Below are 19,970 nucleotides of genomic sequence, written 5' to 3' on the forward strand. Positions count from 1 at the left end.
TCACACAGCCACCCTCAGCCCTCACACAGGCACCCTCACCCTCACACAGGCACCCTCACCCTCACACAGCCACCCTCACCCTCACACAGGCACCCTCACCCTCACACAGGCACCCTCAGCCCTTACACAGCCACCCTCAGCCTCACACAGGCACCCTCACCCTCACACAGGCACCCTCACCCTCACACAGCCACCCTCACCCTCACACAGGCACCCTCAGCCCTTACACAGCCACCCTCAGCCTCCCAAAGCCACCCTCACCCTCACACAGGCACCCTCAGCCTCCCAAAGCCACCCTCACCCTCACACAGCCACCCTCAGCCTCCCAAAGCCACCCTCACCCTCACACAGGCCACCCTCACCCTCACACAGGCACCCTCACCCTCACACAGCCACCCTCACCCTCACACAGCCACCCTCACCCTCACACAGGCACCCTCAGCCCTCACACAGCCACCCTCACCCTCACACAGGCACCCTCACCCTCACACAGCCACCCTCACCCTCACACAGCCACCCTCACCCTCACACAGGCACCCTCAGCCCTCACACAGCCACCCTCACCCTCACACAGCCACCCTCACCCTCACACAGCCACCCTCACCCTCACACAGGCACCCTCAGCCCTTACACAGCCACCCTCAGCCTCACACAGGCACCCTCACCCTCACACAGCCACCCTCACCCTCACACAGCCACCCTCACCCTCACACAGGCACCCTCACCCTCACACAGGCACCCTCACCCTCACACAGGCACCCTCACCCTCACACAGCCACCCTCACCCTCACACAGCCACCCTCAGCCTCACACAGGCACCCTCACCCTCACACAGGCACCCTCACCCTCACACAGGCACCCTCAGCCTCACACAGGCATCCTCACCCTCACACAGGCACCCTCAGCCTCACACAGGCATCCTCAGCCCTCAGCCCTCACACAGCCACCCTCACCCTCAGCCTCGCACAGGTACTGTCACCCTCAGCCTTCACACTTCTCTCACCTACACGTCCTGCCTTTCGCGCATCCCCTGCTGCTCTCCCACTCAGCGCCACCTCAGTCCCACAAAGGCGGGGCTGGGATCCCGTGGCCCGCTTGCTGACCAACGTCAACTATAATTCCCAGCAGGCGCCGCGCCTGGGTACGCTTGAGCTTCCGGAGGACGCCGGGAATTGTAGTCCTGGCGGGCGTGGACCCGTGGGGCGTGCTGGGAGCTGTGGTCCGGGTTGGCCGGCGCGCAAGCTGGCTCGTCTCTGCGGGCACCTCCGGAAGGGTCCGCCGGCTGTGCTGGTGAGGTGGGTTTCGGGGGTGTTCTCCGCCCTGGTCCAGGTCAAAGAGGAGTACAGCAGGTCCAGAAGCCGCGAACGTCTGGGGTGGCCAGTGCAAGATACGGGGTACCTCCCAGCGGACAGAGTGAGAGGCTGACTAGGGGCCGTGAATAGACGGACTGCGAGTGCCGGACACAGGCGCAGAGGATGTGACGGACTGACGGACCCGGTGTGGACGGACCGGGTGTGCACGGACCGACGGACCCAGTGTAGACGCACTCACAGACCGAATGTGGTGCAGACTGACACACTGAGTGCCGGACGGACCGACGGAGAGAGTGTCGGACCGACGGAGAGAGTGTCGGATGGACTGATTGACCGGTGTGGGGCGGGCGAAGTGTGTAGCGGGCGGACAGACAACAGATAAAATGTAGAACCAGTGGCCTGGGAGGGTGTGGGACGGACCCGTTATTGTGTCTGATAGACAGTTCTGTGTCTGACACCTCCTGTGTGTGTATCTGACGGGTTGGAGTATGTGATTCTGATAGGTTGAGTGTAACACTAATCACGGAGTGTGTGACTGACAGAGATGGTTGCCATTTGAGACTTTGTAGATGGGTTGTGAGATACTGTAAGTGAGAAAGTGAGTGTGTGACGGTGTGATTTCAAGTGTGACTGATATTCTTTATGTGTCCTTGAGATAGTGACTAAGATTATGAATGACTGTGATCAGAATAATACTGTGTGATGGAAATGCTGCGAGGGCCTGTGTTTGTGTTTGTTTGTTTTTGAGACGGAGTCTCGCTCTGTCTGTCGCCCAGGCTGGAGTGCAGTGGTGTAATCTCCGCTCACTGCAACGTCCGCCTCCCGGGTTCAAGCGATTATCCTGCCTCAGCCTCTGGAGTAGCTGGGATTACAGGTGCCCACCACCACACTTGGCTAAGTTTTGTATTTTTGGTAGAGACGGGGTGTCACCATGTTGGTCAGGCTGCTCCGGAACTCCTGACCTCAGGTGATCCACCAGCCTAGGCCTCCCAAAGCTCTGGGATTACAGGCTGAGCCACCATGCCTGGCCAGGCCTGTGTTTATTTGACTGATTATAGGTGACATTGAGATATTTCCTGTGTCTGGGTATTTTGAAGGCTATGGCTGACAGACCGTATCTGAGATAATATGTGTTAATATACGAATGACTGAGATTTTTATCAGAGAGACTAAAACTTGGGCTATCCACAAACAGTTTACCAAGCATATGAGAGAGGATTTATGCTTTGCCATGTCTGCAGCTGAAATTGGGTGACTATTGGTCATTCAGCTGGGCTTACGGATATGTCCCCCAGTGTGTGCTTATATGTAGCAGGGGGCTATGGAATCCATACATCTACTGCATGTTTACTGTGCACCAGGCCTGTGCTGGACACTTGTAATAAATCGCCTCACATAATCTCATAGCAACCCTCTGAGGTAGGTACCATTATCAGGCTTGGTATAAGCCATGTGTGAGAAATGAAAAGAACCACCCTCCTTGGTTGGTAAAGCAGCTGTGGATGGGGAACCTCAACCTGCTAGGAGTTGAGGTTGGCTGATGAGGCTGAGGAAGTTTCACATACATGTATTTCAGAGACTGTCATGAGGGATTTCTCCAGAACAGGTGTTCCAGGGGTGCAAAAGAGAACTTGGAAGCTGTTGCTGCATCTATTGTCATCCCTGACACCCATATTCCTCCTTCCCCTCCCCTTCCCCAGATGATTCCCTGCATTGGTGGGTGACTATGCTTAGCCTTTCCTGATCATTCCATTTGCTTAATGCCTGTTTATTGTGAACCTGCTATAGGGCAAGTCCTGTGTACTGTGGCTCCAGGACAGTCCAGCCTCTCTGAGGAAACAGTACAGAGCTAGCGAAGAGTTACCCAGGGCACTCTGGGAAGAGGACTTAGACTAGTACCAGGTATCTGGGATGACACCTGAAGAAAGTGGCAGCTAAGATGAGGCCTAGAGAGCCCAGAGGAATCAGTCAGAGAGGGATTTCAGAACTCAAGAACAGCAGGGGCAAGAAGGGGTTTAGGAAGGCTATGAGAGACCCAAGAGAACTTTACAGTGCAGTGAAGGGGCTTAAACACAGCTTTGCCAGAGGTTGCCAGAGGTCACCAGCTGTCACCAAAAGGCTTCAGGATTGGGGTATTATTTTAGAGTAACGTTCTCTTCTTCCTGTGCCCAAGGCCATTGCTCTTTCTCAGGCCTCCTGCATATCTGTCCAGGGTGACTTCCTTGAGCAGAGACTCCAAGCACACTGAGTGTCCTGGCTGACATTGAAGGAAAGGAAACAGAAGAACTGCAAATACTTAAAACTGTGGGAGTCGTGGATGCGAGACGGAGAGGCTAAGTCTTTGAGTAAGGAGTAGTATGTGGCCAAAGCAAAGTGTTGAGGTCTCCTAGGAGAGATTACACTTAATTCAGGGTATTCTTCCTAAGAGAAAACAAGTTCACTGTGGGAAGTAGAGAATGTCCAGAAAAGTAATACAGTAGTCACCCCTTGTGTTCAGTTTTGGTGAGTATAGTACAATATTTTGAGAGAGAAAAACCACATTCATATAGCTTTTATTACAGTATATTGTTATAATTGTTCTATTTTATGAGTCATTGTTAATTTCTTACTATGGCTAACTTATGAACTTTATCATGGGTATATAAGAAAAAATATAAGTCTAAGTCCTCTTCCCAGAGTGCCCTGGGTAACTCTTCGCTAGCTCTGTACTGTTTCCTCAAAGAGGCTGGGCTGTCCTGGAGCCACAGTACTATCCGTGGTTTCAGGCATCCACTGGAGGGTCTTGGAACACATCCCCTGCAGATAAGGGGAACTACCGTAGTATATAATACCTTGGTAAGGATGTAGAGAAATTGGAACCTTCATCCACAGCTGGTAGGAATGCAAAATGGTACAGCCAATTTGTAAAACAGCCTGGCAGTTTCTTACAAAGTTAAGCATAGGCTGGACTCGGCCAGGCGCAGTGGCTCATGCCTGTAATCCCAGCACTTTGGGAGGCTGAGGCAGGCGGTACACGAGGTCAGGAGATTGAGACCATCCTGGCTAACACGGTGAAACCCCGTCTCTACTAAAAATACAAAAAAATAGCTGGGCATGGTGGCAGGCGCCTGTAGTCCCAGCTACTCGGGAGGCTGAGGCAGGAGAATGGCATGAACCCGGGATGCGGAGCTTGCAGTGATCCGAGATCACACCACTGCACTCCAGCCTGGGCAACAGAGCGAGACTCTATCTCAAAAAAAAAAAACAACAACAACAAAAGTTAAGCATAGAGTTACTATATCATCCAGGAATTCCACTCCTAGGTGTATACCTAGGAGAATTGAAAACATTTGCCAATACAAAAACTTGTATGCTACTATTGATAGCAGCAGTTTTCATAATAGCCAAAAAGTAGAAACAACCAAATGTCCATCAATTGATGAATGGATTAACAAAATGTAGTATACGTATACAATGAAATATTATTTAGTTATGAAAAGGAATGAAGTACTGATAACATGCCTCATCTTAGCTGCCACTTTCTTCAGGTGTCATCCCAGATACCTGGTACTAGTCTAAGTCCTCTTCCCAGAGTGCCCTGGGTAAGTCTTCGCTAGCTCTGTACTGTTTCCTCAGAGAGGCTGGGCTGTCCTGGAGCCACACTACACAGGACTTGCGCTATAGCAGGTGCACCATACACAGGCATTAAGCAAATGGAATGACCAGGAAAGGCGGAGCATAGTTACCCATGAATGTAGGGAATCGTTTGGCGGAGGGGAGAAAGAGCAAGGGTAGCAGGGATGACAGTAATTTTAATGAACATTTTAAGGTTCATTAACACTTTTTTTTCTTTTTCTTTTCTTCTTCTTTTTTTTTTTTTTTTTTGAGACAGTCTTACTCTGTCACCCAGACTGGAGTGAAGTGGCACAATCTCGGCTCACTGCAACCTCCACCTCCCAGGTTCAAGCAGTTCTCATGCCTTAGCCCCCCGAGTAACTGGGACTACAGGCACCTGCCACAACGCCCGACTATTTTTGCATTTTTAGTAGAAACGGGGTTTTGCTGTATTGGCCAGGCTGGTCTTGAACTCCTGGCTTCAAGTAATCCGCCCCTCTTGGTCTCCCAAAATGCTGAGATTATAGGTGTGAGCCACCGCGCCTAGCCCATTAAAATGTTTTTTAATGAACCTAAAATACAGCCAGTCATGGTGGCGGGCGCCTGTTGTCCCAGCTACTCCAGAGACTGAGGCAGGAGAATGGTGTGAACCTGTGAGGCAGAGCTCAAAGTGAGCCAAGATTGTGCCACTGCACTGCAGCCTGGGCGACAGAGCGAGACTCTGTCTCAAAACAGAAAAAGAACCTAAAATACATACATACTCAGTGAAAGAAGCCAGACATAAAATATAATATATTTTATGATCCTATTGATATGAAATGCCAAGAATAGACAAATCAATAACCACAGAAGTATATTAGTAATTGGCAGGGGCTGGGAGGAAGGGAAATGGGGAGTGACTTCTTTTTTTTTGAGACGGAGTCTTGCTCTGTGGCCCAGGCTGGAGTGCAGTGGCCAGATCTCAGCTCACTGCAAGCTCCGCCTCCCGGGTTTACGCCATTCTCCTGCCTCAGCCTCCTGAGTAGCTGGGACTACAGGCGCCCGCCACCTCGCCCGGCTAGTTTTTTGTATTTTTTAGTAGAGACGGGGTTTCACCGTGTTAGCCAGGATGGTCTCGATCTCCTGACCTCGTGATCCGCCCGTCTCGGCCTCCCAAAGTGCTGGGATTACAGGCTTGAGCCACCGCACCCGGCCGGGGAGTGACTTCTAATAGGTTTCATTTTAGGATGATGAAAATTGTCTGGAATTAGATTTTGGTGATAGCTGCACAACCTTGTGAATATATTAAAACCACTGAAAGGGGAAATTTTATGGTATGTGAATTTTACATAGATATAGATATAGATATATACATATACACACACACACTTTTTTTAAAGTAAAAAAATGAGGGTGACTTCATAGCCCCACAACCTCAGAGGAACCCACCATGTATAGGACAACTTAATATTTTCCAGTGTTTTTAATGCCTTTTTTGGGGGAGGTGGGAGTGGTATAGCAAAGACAGGCCTCAATTCTCTATGCAGTTTTTCATTCTGATTCTTTTTTTTTTTTTTTTTTTTGAGATGAAGTCTTGCTCTGTCGCCCAGGCTGGAGTGCAATAGCGCAATCTCGGCTCACTGCAACCTCTTACCTCCCGGGTTCAAGCGATTCTCCTGCCTCAGCCTCCTGAGTAGCTGACATTACAGGCATCCGCCACCAGGCCCAGCTAATTTTGGTATTGTTGGTAGCAACAGGGTTTCTCCATGTTAGCCAGGCTGGTCTCGAACTCTTGACTTCGTGATCCACCTGCCTCAGCCTTCCAAAGTGCTGGGATTACAGGCATGAGCCACTGTGCCTGGCCCATTCTGACTCTTTTACTTAACACTATAGCATAAGCATTTTCTCATATCATTAAGAACATGAACTTTTTGGCAAGGCGTGGTGGCTCACGCCTGTAATCCCAACACTTTGGGAGGTTGAGGTGAGGATCACTTGAGGATCCCTGGAGCCCAGGAGTTCGAGACCAGCCTGGGCAACATAATGAGGCCTTGTCGCTACAATAATAATAATAATAATAAAATTTTTAAAATTTCAAACAGAAAGTATTATCCCCCTCTGAATGTCAGTAGCACCCCCATCTAGAAATGGGGCTAGATTCTGAAAAGTAGAATTAATATTGAGACAGAGAGCCTGGCCATTTTAAAACTCTTACAACATACTGCCAAATTGTTTGCCAAAGATATTCTAATTGATCGCCCTCACCAATAGTACATGAAAGTAGTTTTTTGGCCAGGCGCAGTGGCTCATGCCTGTACTCCCAGCCCTTTGGGAGGCCAAGGTGGGCAGATCACGAGGTCAGGAGATCGAGACCATCCTGGCTAACACGATGAAACCCCGTCTCTACTAAAAATACAAAAATTAGCCAGGCATGATGGTGGGCGCCTGTAGTCCTGGCTACTCTGGAGGCTGAGGCAAGAGAATGGAGTGAACCCAGGAGGTGGAGCTTGCAGTGAGCAGAGATCGCGCCACTGCACTCCAGCCTGGGCAACACAGCGAGACTCCATCTCAAAAAAAAAAAAAAAGAAAGTAGTTTTTTGCTGGCCCTGACCAGCATTCAATGCTCACAGTTGCCTGAGCTCAAACCCTAGCTTTGTTCCTACTGACCAGATGACTCTAGCAGCTGAGTTTCCCCAACTCTGAAAGTGGGAGTGGTAATACTGACATACAGGGTGGTGCTAAGGCTTGAATGGGATAACAGATGTAAAAGACTAGTGTGGCCTGATAGCCAATAGGTTCCCATTGTCGGTCTGTTCCCATTTTCTTTTATTCCTGTTGCACACTATACCCATATCCATCATAATGATTATCTTATCATGTGTTGGCCACTGTCCTTCCATTGAGGTCATTGAGCACAGGACCCATGTCTTCCCCGTATTTGCATTCCTAATACAGTGCTGGGCACAGAGTAGGCACCTAATGGGGGTGTGTTGAATAAAACTTATTATTGATGTATGTGCCCAGCAACTCTGTAGACACCGGGGATGAAGCAATGACCTAAACAAAAACCCCTGCTCTTGATGTGCTGACACTCCAACGAGGGCAAGTAAATAATAAACAAGTAGTCACATAAGTGTATCACACATCAGGTGGTGAAGAGCAAATAAAGCAGTGTAGAAGCACAGAGACTTACTGATAAGGTATCTCTTGTGTAGAGGCCTGACTTAAATAAGGGAGAGAACACCCAACAATTATTAGATGCACTTTTTTTTTTTTTTTTTGAGACAGTCTCACTCTGTCGGCCAGGCTGGAGTGCAGTGGCACGATCTCTGCTCACTACAACCTCCACCTCCCGGGTTCAAGCAATTGTCCTGCCTCAGCCTCCTAAGTAGCTGGGATTACAGGTGCCCGCCACCACGCCTGGCTAGTTTTTGTATTTTTAGTACAGATGGGGTTTCGTCATGCTGGCCAGGCTGGTCTTGAATTCCTGAGCTTGTGATCCACCTGCCTCAGCCTCCCAAGTAGCTGGGACTACAAGCATGCGCCACCATGCCCAGCTAATTGTTTTGTATTTTTAGTAGAGACAGGATTTCACCATGTTGGCCAGGATGGTCTCGATCTCTTGACCTCGTGATCGGCCTGGCTTGGCCTCCCAAAGTGCTGGGATTACAGGCATGAGCCACTGTGCCTGGCCAACATTATTTTTTTTTAAGTTTTACTTTTATTTTATTTTTTGAGATGGAGTTGCACTCTTGTTGCCCAGGCTGGAGTGCAGTGGCACAATCTTGGCTCGGTGCAACCCCCGCCTCCCAGGTTCAAGGGATTCTTCTGCCTCAGCCTCCCAAGTAGCTGGGATTACAGGCGTGCACCACCACGCCCAGCTGATTTTGTATTTTTAGTAGAGGTGGGGTTTCTCCATGTTGGTCAGGCTGGTCTTCAACTCCTGACCTCGTGATCCACTCACCTCGGTCTCCCAAAGTGCTGGGATTTACAGGCATGAGCCACTGCGCCTGGCCTCTGGAACATTTTTATCATCCCCAAAAGAAATCCCTGAACCCATTAGCAACTACTCCATTTGTGTCTCTTTTCAGCCTCTGGCAAACACTAATATTAGCTTTCCTTTTTTTTTTTTTTTTTTGAGACAGAATCTAGCTCTGTCACCCAGGCTGGAGTGTAGTGGCACACTCTTGGCTCACTGCAACTTCCGCCTCCCAGGTTCAAGCGATTCTCCTGCCTCAGCCTCCCGAGTAGTTGGGATTACAGGTGCCTGCCACCACACCCAGCTGATTTTTGTATTTTTTAGTAGAGACGGGGTTTCACTGTATTGGCCAGGCTGGTCTTGAACTCCTGACCTCAGGTGATCCACCCACCTCGGCCTCCCAAAGTGCTGGGATCACAGGTGTGAGCAACTGCGCCCTGCCGTGTCTGGCTTCTTTTACTTAGCATCATGTGTTCAAGGTTCGTCCATGTTTGTAGCATTAATCAGTACTTCATTTCTATTTATGGTGAATAGTGTTCCATTGTATGTATATGCAGCATTTTATCCATTCATCAGGTGATGGACATTTGAATTGTTTCTTTTTTGCTGTTATGAGTAATGCTGTTACGAACATTTGCGTATAATGTTTTGTGAGGACGTGTTCTCATTTCTTTTGGGTATACACGTAGGAGTAGAATTGCTAGGTCATGGAGTAACTCTGTTTAAGCTTTTGAGGAACCCAGACTGTGTTTCCCACAGTGGTTATCCCATCTTACATTCCCGGCAGCAGCATATGAGGATGACAGTGTCTCCATATCCTTGCCTACACATGTTATCTGCTTCTAGGCATCCCAGCAGGTGTGAAGTGCTATGTCATTGTGGTTTTCATGTGCAATTCCCTGGTTGTTAGTGATGTTAAGCATCTTTTCATGTATTTATTGCCCATTTGTGTATCTTCCTTGGAGAAATGTCTAGTCACATCCTCTGCTCATTTTTAAATGGTATTATTCATCTTTTTACTATGGAGTTGTTCTAGATACAGGTCGCTTATCAGATACATGTTTTGCAAATATTTTCTCCCACTCTGTGGGCTGCTTTTTCACTTTCTTGATGTGGTCCTTCAAATCACAAACGCTTTTAATTTTGATGAAGTCCAGTTTATTTTTTCTTTTGTTACTTATGCTTTTGGTGCCATAGCTAAGAAGGCTTTGCATTATTTTCAACTATTCATGGAACATAAACCAAAATTAACCATACACTGGGTCCCAAACCAAGTTCCAGCAAATTTTAAATGATTGAAACCATCGTAGCATGTTTTCTAACCACAGCAGACTTAATCTAGACATCATTAATAAAAAGACACCTAGAAAACCCCCAGTTGTTTGGCAATGAAGCAGGAGAGTTTTAAATGACCAATGGGACTGGGCGCGGTGACTCACGCTTGTAATCCCAGCACTCTGGGGGGCTGAGGCAGGCAGATCCCTTGAGGTGAGGAGTTCGAGAACAGCCCGGCCAACATGGCGAAACCCTGTCTCCACTAAAAATACAAAAATTAGCCTCATGTGGTGGCTCACCCCTGTAGTTCCAGCTACTTGGGAGGCTGAGGCAGGAGGATTGCTTGAACCCGGGAGGCGGAGTTGCAGTGAGTCGAGATAGTGCCACTGCACTCCAGCCTGAGCGACAGAGGGAGACTTTATCTCAATAAAATAAATTTTTAAAAATAATGGGCCAGGCGCAGTGGCTCACGCCTGTAATCCCATCCCAGCACTTAGGGAGGCCGAGGCAGGTGGATCACGAGGTCAGGAGATCGAGACCACAGTGAAACCCCATCTCTACTAAAAATACAAAAAATCAGCTGGGTGCAGTGGTGGGCACCTGTAGTCCCAGCTACTAGGGAGGCTAAGGCAGGAGAATGGCGTGAGCCCGGGAGGCAGACCTTTCTGTGAGCCAAGATCACGCCACTGCACTCCAGCCTGGGCGACAGAGCAAGACTCGGTCTCAAAAAATAAATAAATAAAATAAATAAATAATTAATGGGTAAGGTAGAAATTGAACAGAAATTAGAACTTTTTTTTTTCTTTTTTTGAGATGGAGTCTCGCTCTGTCGCCTGGGCTGGAGTGCAGTGGCCGGATTTCAGCTCACTGCAAGCTCCGCCTCCCGGGTTTACGCCATTCTCCTGCCTCAGCCTCCCGAGTAGCTGGGACTACAGGCGCCCGCCACCTCGCCTAGCTAGTTGTTTTTTTTTGTATTTTTTAGTAGAGACGGGGTTTCACCGTGTTAGCCAGGATAGTCTCGATCTCCTGACCTCGTGATCCGCCCGTCTCGGCCTCCCAAAGTGCTGGGATTACAGGCTTGAGCCACCGCGCCCGGCCTAGAAAATATTTTTAACTAAATGGTAATGAAGATACAACATAGCATACTTGTGGTGTATAGCTAAAGCTGTGTTTAGAGAGAAATGTATAGCCTTAAATGTGTGCATTAGAAAAGAGAAAAGGCTGAAAGTCAATTAGGTATCAATCTCAAACACTACAAAATAATTAGCAAATAAAGTGAGAGAATGACCATGTGGCTACCTGGGGAATGTGAGACAGAGGGAGAAAGACTTGGCTCTGTGGGGGAGGAGCACGCCTTAAACAGACTGGCTGTAGGTTTGCCTGGGTTTGTAGCTTAGCTCTCTATTAACCCTTCACTCGCTGAGGGACTTTGGGCAAATCTTTTCCTCCTGTGTGTCTGTTTTCACATCCATAAAATAGCTAGAAAGTCCCACCTCCTGAGTGTGTTGTGAGTTTTAAATGAATCTACATGCAAGCCGTAGTAGCTTAGAACGGTGCTCAGCACCAAGTGGGTGCTGTCCTAATTATTATGATTGTCTATGTCTTTGTGAGAGTCTTTCCCATCTCACAGGCCCCAAGCCTGTGTTTTCCCTGATCTGTAGGCATGAGGCAGGGCCCAGGTTCCATGTGATGCTGAAGCTCTGACGTTCTTGCAGGCCCAGTTCCAAGGCTCCAGCATCCTGTGTCTCACTGAGCACTGCTGCCCAATGGCCATCCCCAAGCACTCCCTGAGCCCAGTGCCATGGGAAGAGGACAGCTTCCTTCAAGTGAAGGTGGAGGAGGGAGAGGAAGCCAGCCTCTCCCAGGGCCTAGAATCCAGCCACGACCACATTGCTCACCTGAGGCTGCACGCCTGCGCTTCCGGCACTTCCGCTATGAGGAGGCATCTGGTCCACACGAGGCCCTGGCCCACCTCCGAGAGCTGTGCTGTCAGTGGCTGCAGCCCGAGGCGCGCTCCAAGGAGCAGATACTGGAGCTGCTGGTGCTGGAGCAGTTCCTGGGTGCGCTGCCCCCAGAGATCCAAGCCTGGGTGGGAGCCCAGAGTCCGAAGAGCGGAGAGGAAGCCGCTGTGCTGGTGGAGGATCTGACTCAGGTGCTGGACAAGAGAGGTAAAGGGGCGCTGTGGGCAGATTCGTGGCACACTGAGGGTACACACTGGACAGGAACATGGGAGCACAGGGCTCTGGTTTGGGTTTACTCATGCACTCATTCTCACATTTGTACTTTACCCTAACTCTCACACACTGTTGTAGACAGGTGTGTTTTGGTTGCAGGTGACCAAAAACGACCTGAAGTGGGCTGAAGCAAAGAAGGGTAAGGAGGCAGCAGATACGGCTATATCCAGAAAATCTGTTGACAGCATCAGAACTCTCTTCTTCTCTTGTTCTGTTTCTTGGTTGGTTTTTTCTGTGTTAGCTTCCTTCTTATTTTAGGCTCTCTTTCCAAAGGGGACAAAGATAGCCAGGAACCCCAGGCTCACATCTTACCAATGTAGAAACCCCAGGGTAATAACAGTAAGAGGTTCCTGGTCTGATCCCCCACTGGCCTGGTTGGGATCTTATGTTTGCGTTTGGCCAACCAAATCCCAGGGCCTGACAGTGAGCAACTGGCTGTTTCTCAGAGGAAACCAGACGAGGGGCTGGGTGCCTGGGTTGGCCGTTGGGGAAGACGGAAATACCAGATGTCCCTGTGCACCTTCTCTGTGCCCACCCTGGGCTGGCCTCCAGGATTTGAGTAAGTCAGACCTGCCCCAGGCTTAGCTGGACACTGTTACTCAGAGAGACCCACACAAACATCCCAACCCAGGGAGGTCCAGTGGGATGCAGGGAAGACCCAGCCTTGGGACAGTCCAGAGCAGGGAGTGGTGGCTCGTCTCAGATGGGCTTGGCCTGGCCTGTTGGCAGCAGATAGGAAGTGGGTATACCACACACTGGGAGGAAACGTGCAGTGCGCAGGAGGAATGTGGGGTCTGGATACAGCTGAATCATCAAGGCTCAGTAGATCCAACCACTGCTTCTCTTCCTGGCCATGTGACTCCCTTGTGCCTCAGTTTACTCATGGGTAAAACAGGGATTAAATGCCCACCTTCGTGGTGTTGAGAGATACAAGGCAATACCCATGCAGCTCCTGAAACGGTGCCTGGCACAGATTAAATACATGGTAACTGCAACTGTTAGGATAATTGGTTCAGCTCTGGGAGAAACAGGCCTCTCTGGAACAGAGGTTGGTCTATGCCCAAGCAGATGTCACAGAGACAGGGAGAGGAAAGAGGGAGTGGCTCCATCTTCCCACAGGGTTGGCCAAAGCTCAGAGAAAGGGCAAAATGCAGAGGGAATGGCGGGGTCAGAGGCCCTGCAGTGGGATGTGCACTGACACGTTCTGGTAAAAGCAGGTGGTGTGATGTTTCTGGAGTAGAGGAAGAACGTGGGAGGAGGGGCTAAGCGAATGGCTGGGGGAGCAGGGGAGGCTGCCTGTGGACCTGGAGGAGAGGATTCTGGAGCTGAAATCCCACCTGGGCCACTAGCTAACTGTGATCCTGTACCAGTTACTCAACACCTTCCCTCAGCTGGATTTCAGTTTCCCCGTGTGCAACAGAATCGCAGCAGTACCTCCTTTTGAGAGCAGGTCAAAGCTGAAATGAGACAATGGAAGTCACCCCCTGGACTTGGGGCCCAGCACATGACAAGAGCCTGATAATGGTTAGTGGCCCTGGGAGGCCAGTGGCACAGCGTCCATAGCTTACAGATGGGGAGACTGAGTCCCAGATGAGGGCAGGACTGCTTAAAGTGGTACAGCTGGGGTTTGAGTCCACTTTCTGCACTGCTGAACCCCACTGTGGACTTGAGCAGTGGGTATTCCACCTGTCTCTGCTTCCTCCCTGGAATTCATCCAGTAGATGTGCCAGATGATGTGTCCTTTGCACCCATCCAGGGCAGGTCAGTGTGAGCATTCCTCTACCTCATGCACACTCTGATCTCCAAGAGCACCTCCACCACACTCTGCCTTCATAGTACTTTATAATGTCGGGCTTGAGAGGCCAGGTGGGTACCTCACCTACTCACCCCCAGCAGCCATATTCTCCCTGGGGTTCTACTTGCAGAAATTTTCACCATCATGGGCATCTGGATTGATTCCCTCTTTCAGCCAGAGTTCACTGAGCACCTTGGGACACATCCAGGCCTAGAGGCAACGTGTTGAGTGTGAAGGACAGAACTGCAACCTCACAGAGATCAGAGCCTGCAGCGGTGCATGTGCTCAGGGTCCTGACAAGGACAGACCCTCCCTCTCTCTCTGTCTTTCAGATCAGTTCCACATCAGGGTTTCTCCTCTGACTCTTGAGCCAAAATTGGGAGCCTTGAAAGACAGAGAGTTTGGTGAGAGGAGGAGAAATCAGAACCCATGATGCAGTGTTGGATGGTGTGGGAGGACAGCCCTGCACCCTTTGTCATCCAAGCCACCAAATGAGAAACTTCCCCTTGGAACTGGGGCCAGATGTTAGGAACGAGCCACATCTCCCCTTACAAAGGGTGACCGGGGCCCTCGGCAGAGTCAGAGGCTTGGTGTGGTAGGAGGAGTGACGCTGTGGTTCGGATTGTTTCAGGATGGGATTCAGGAGCTGAGCCCACAGAGGCAAGCTGCAAGCAGAGTGACCTGGGAGAGTCAGAGCCATCAAATGTGGTCACTGAGACCCTCACGGGAGGTGTTTCCCTTGGACCTGCCTTTAACAAGGCCTGTGAACCTGAGGGCAGCTCAGAGAGAAGGTCTGGGCCATCAGGGGAGATGTGGACAAAGTCTATCGCCCAACAGATCCATTTCAAGAAAACTTCAGGGCCTTATAAGGATGCCCCCACAGACCAGCATGGCCGTGAATCTGGCGCCTCGAGGAACAGTTCTAGTGCGTGCCCAAACCTCACCTCCCAAGAGAAGGCTCCTTCAGAAGACAAATTTGATCTGGTAGATGCTTATGGGACAGAGCTTCCATACACGTACTCAGGGAAGAGGTCCTCCAAGTGTCGCGAGTGTAGGAAGATGTTCCAGAGTGCTTCGGCGCTCGAGGCCCACCAGAAGACCCATTCTCGGAAGACACCATATGCCTGCAGCGAGTGTGGGAAAGCCTTCAGCCGGAGCACTCACCTCGCCCAGCACCAGGTTGTCCACACGGGGGTGAAGCCCCATGAGTGTAAGGAATGTGGGAAGGCCTTCAGCCGAGTCACCCACCTGACTCAGCACCAAAGGATTCATACTGGAGAGAAACCCTACGAATGTGGGGAATGTGGTAAAACCTTCAGCCGCAGCACTCACCTCACCCAGCACCAGCGGGTGCACACGGGGGAGCGGCCCTACGAGTGTGATGAGTGCGGGAAGGCCTTCAGCCAGAGCACGCACCTGACTCAGCACCAGCGTGTCCATACCGGGGAGAAGCCCTACAAGTGTGACGCGTGCGGCAGGGCCTTCAGCGACTGCTCGGCCCTGATCCGACATCTGAGAATCCATTCTGGAGAGAAGCCCTATCAGTGTAAGGTGTGTCCGAAGGCCTTTGCACAGAGCTCCTCCCTCATCGAGCACCAGAGGATCCACACGGGGGAGAAGCCTTATAAGTGCAGTGACTGTGGGAAGGCCTTCAGCCGTAGCTCAGCCCTGATGGTTCACTTGCGGATCCACATCACGGTACTGCAGTGACCGGAAATCGACCCTCGGGGCACAGCACAGCGTCTTCTTGGAGGCTCAACATCTAAGAGAAACCCTGAGTTCCTAAAGAGCCACAAATAGGGTGGGTGATTGACGAGCTGCCAAAATGATAGGTGCCTGAGGGCAGACTCGGGCTGTCTAGAAACAACTCTGCATTTGAGGAACCCTGATGAGCCAAGGTGATTCAGGCCAGCTGGAGACGCTTCCGGAAGGGCCCTGCACCGCTACCCTCTGTTTCCCACTCAGGGCTGTCCCAGAGAGAAGGCAGCTGAGCTGAGGATTTGGATTGGTTCTCAGGGCCAGGGCAAATGAAGGTACATGTCTCTCAGAACTCAGCGTCCCAGGACACTCTGGGTAGGCAGACTGTAGCTCGTTCTCATGTGGCTCTTCTTGCCTGCTTTTCTGCTGCTTAGCCCAGAAGGGACACCTGCCATGCCCACCTCTGTGCCTTGGCACATACTATTTCCACTCCAGCCTATTCTGTGCCTCACTCCAAGGCTGACTTGTGAGACTGCCTCTTCCATGATGCCTTTTCCACACTGCTTCTCTCATGGTTTCCTATCGTAATCAGTGGTGCTGCTTGACACCTGTCCAACATGTTCCTCTCTCTCCTTTTCCTTCCATATCCCACCAGTCACCAGCACTATTGGTTTAACCTGAAGCTGATCTCGAATGCACCTCCTTTTCCACTACTGCTACCTTATGTGAGCCCTCATTGCCCCTTGCCTGGATTATAGCCAGGGTCTCCTTCCTGACCCCTTCCTGCCTTTATTCTCTGCCCCTGTATCACTCTCCAGGGGACTGTTGCTATTACTCAAATCTGATTGTGTCACTCCAAGGTGGAAAGCTCCCCAACCCATCTCCTTCTACAGCACAGCTTCCTGAACAGGGTGTAAGTATGCCAAAATGCAGGCCGCTCTGGGCCCCAAGCAACCTCTCCAGTTATCTTCATATGCATGTATGAATATTGTCATTTTTCTGTGTGTGCAGTGATGTGAAAATGGCCTCATCTCATACCAAGACTCCACCTTCCATATACCAGCCACACGGAACTACTGTGGTTCCTGAAGGAGCCATACGTTTTCCCACCTATGTGCCTTTGTACCTATGCCTGGAACCCTCCTCTCCTTTGCCATCTAAGATGTTTCAAATGTCCCCCAAAGAAGCCTCCCTGCTCTCTGGGAACCGACTTCAGCTTGCCCTCTCTGCTTCCAGAGCACCTCCTAGATACCTCTCTTACAACTCCTACCACATTGTTTTACTTATTTGCTCCTTGTAGAGCTTGTAGTCTGTGTTTTCCAATGATACTGTGAGCTCCTGAGAGCAGGGGCCATGTCTTGCTCTCAGTATCTACAACAGACAAGACTCAGGAGGCCCTGACTGATGTCTCTTACATGAATGTCACTGGTGCCCCCAGGAGGCAGTCACCATGCTCTCTCTGCCCCACATTGTCCTTATGTATGTTTACATGGATGTCTCCCCAGCAGCTTGAACCCTGGAGAGCAAGAACAATCTGATTTTCCTGGGGGCCAGTACCCAGATAAGCCTGGCATGCAGTGGCCTCAATAAAATGTGACTGTATTGTCTTTTTCTAGGGCCCCAGGTCACCTGGTGTCATGGACTTAGTCTTCGCCAGCATTCTGTCCATGTGTTCTCTGGTCTCCTCTCAACAGTGCTGCATCCCTGTCCTATTTTTAGGGTCCATGTCTATCACTGGATGTTGCAGCTTCTGTTCATTACCATTAGGGTGTTGTTCTTCATGCCTCTGTTTCTCTGATGGTCTCATCTTATGGGAACCATTTGACCTGGCGTATTGTGTACTAGTCACTGTCACCATCTCTCCCTATGTATCTCCCTGTATTTGGGGCCCATTCCCTCTATGTCAAGAGTAAATGGAGCCACAAAGACTGATGAGAAAGGTTCACAACATGAAGGTAAGACTCAGGGAGACAGAGACCTTGGGGAATTATCTCTGAGGGAGTCCCAGACACAGGCAGAGATGGCCACAGAGGTAGTGGCAGAGGTTGAGAGACTGAGGGGTGACAGGCTTAAGGGAAAACTCAGAGAGCAGAGATGCACATTCCCAGTGAAATGATTGCACAGGCTTCCAGCAGGCTGGAGGGAACAGAAAAGGCATGGGCCTGAATTCAGGCTACAGAGCCAACTCGTCCCTTCAGCTACTTTTGGGACCTCCTCATCTGTAAACCAGGGACAGGACCCACCTTGTATAGTGCCTGACCCAAAGCCTGGCCCTGCACACCGGCTCTGACTCGCAGCAATCATCAGCATCTCTTTTCCCCCTACTTGCTCAGTCTCTGTCACAAGAACTGGATCTCTATCCCCTTGATGCTCTGAGCATCTTCACCCATTTGGTCATGAGACGTGTCTGTCCATGCCTGTCTAAAAGGGGAGGAGATAAGGGAGAAAAAAGGGAATTTACTGAGAGCCTGTGTGTGCTGCCCAGTCTACCAAATAATTTATATACATCTCCATTCTCACACAACCATCCCTGTTTTACAGAGGAGGAAGTGGCTTAGAGAATGTAACTGACTGACCAAAGTCACACTGCCAGGAACTGGAAGCACTGGGATTTGACAACACATCCAAATATGTCAGCAATTTCAATAAACATGACTGAACTCAAACCAAGTGTAAAGACAAATTCTAACAGATTGAATTTTGTTTTGGACCAGCCATATGTTCTTTAGAAAAGATACACCTAAAACAAGGATACGGGAAGTTGAGGGTAAAGGGATAGAAAAGGATATACAAAGTAGGCATGAAACTCAAGAAAGCTGATGGAGCTGCATTAATCGCACAAAACAGACATTAACGTACAAAAGTGTTTTAAGAATCATAGGGTCACTATGTTTTTTGGGTTTTCTTTTGAGGTGGAGTCTCGCTCGGTCACCCACGCTGGAGTGCAGTGGCGCAATCTCGGCTCACTGCAACCTCCGCCTCCCGGGTTCATGCCATTCTCCTGCCTCAGCCTCCTGAGTAGCTGGAACTACAGGCATCCACCACCATGCCCGGTGGAAACGGGGTTTCACTGTGTTAGCCAGGATGGTCTCGATCTCCTGACCTCGTGATCCGCCTGCCTCGGCCTCCCAAAGTGCTGGGATTACAGGCGTGAGCCACCACGCCTGGCTGGTCACTATATTTTTATAAAAGAAACAATCTATTAGGAAGATGTAATAGTTCAAAACTGGGCACATAATATGAGCCTTGTAGAACAGAATCACAGTAAGAAACTGACGAAATCTTAAGTGTACTTGGAAATGCTAACGCATTCTTTATGATGATAGAAAAAATATTTGAAGAAGCTGGGTGCAGTGGCTCACACCTGTAATCCCAGCACTTTGGGAGGGTGAGATGGGCAGATCACTTACATTCAGGAGTGTGAGGCAAGACTGGGCAACATAGTGAAACTGTCTCTACAAAAAATATGAAAATTAGCCAGCCTAGGCCGGGCGCCGTGGATCACACGTGTAATCCCACCACTTTGGAAGGCCAAGACAGGCAGATCACGAGGTCAGGAGATTGAGATCATCCTGGCTAACACGGTGTGTAACCCCTTCTCTACTAAAAATATAAAAACTGGCTGGGCACGGTGGCTCACGCCTGTAATCCCAGCACTTTGGGAGGCCAAGGCAGGTGGATCACGAGGTCAGGAGTTCAAGACCAGCCTGACCAGCGTGGTGACACCCCATCTCTACTAAAAATACAAAAAATTAGCGGGTTTGGCTGTGTGTACCTGTAATCCCAGCTACTAAGGAGGCGATGTTGCAGTGAGCCAAGATCGCGTGACTGCACTCTAGCCTCAGCAACAGAACAAGACTCCGTCTCAAAAAAAAAAAAAAAATGCTGGGCATGGTGGCTCACACCTGTAATCCCAGCACTTTGGGAGGCCGAGGCAGGTGGATCACCTGAGTTCAGGAGTCTGTGACCAGCCTGGCCAACATGGTGAAACCCCATGTCTACTAAAAATACAAAACATTAGCTAGGCGTGATGGCACATGCCTGTAATCCCAGCTACTCAGGAGGCTGAGGCAGGAGAATCACTTGAACCTAGGAGGCAGAGG

At 50.1% G+C, this 19,970-nt stretch overlaps 1 protein-coding gene across 1 annotated transcript; it reads left to right on the top strand.

The window, feature by feature from the left end:
• The first annotated feature begins 1,211 nt into the window (after window positions 1–1,211).
• Window positions 1,212–18,532, top strand: ZSCAN22 (zinc finger and SCAN domain containing 22). Its single transcript, XM_033224717.1, is given in 4 exon segments — window positions 1,212–1,290; window positions 11,856–12,036; window positions 12,039–12,308; window positions 14,801–18,532. Coding segments are annotated over 3 exon segments (1,479 nt in total). The 5' UTR covers window positions 1,212–1,290; window positions 11,856–11,906; the 3' UTR covers window positions 15,880–18,532.
• Window positions 18,533–19,970: the final 1,438 nt, after the last annotated feature.

The sequence above is a fragment of the Trachypithecus francoisi genome, unplaced genomic scaffold, assembly GCF_009764315.1.
Source record: "Trachypithecus francoisi isolate TF-2019V2 unplaced genomic scaffold, Tfra_2.0 Lachesis_group12, whole genome shotgun sequence".
Lineage (NCBI taxonomy): Eukaryota > Metazoa > Chordata > Mammalia > Primates > Cercopithecidae > Trachypithecus > Trachypithecus francoisi.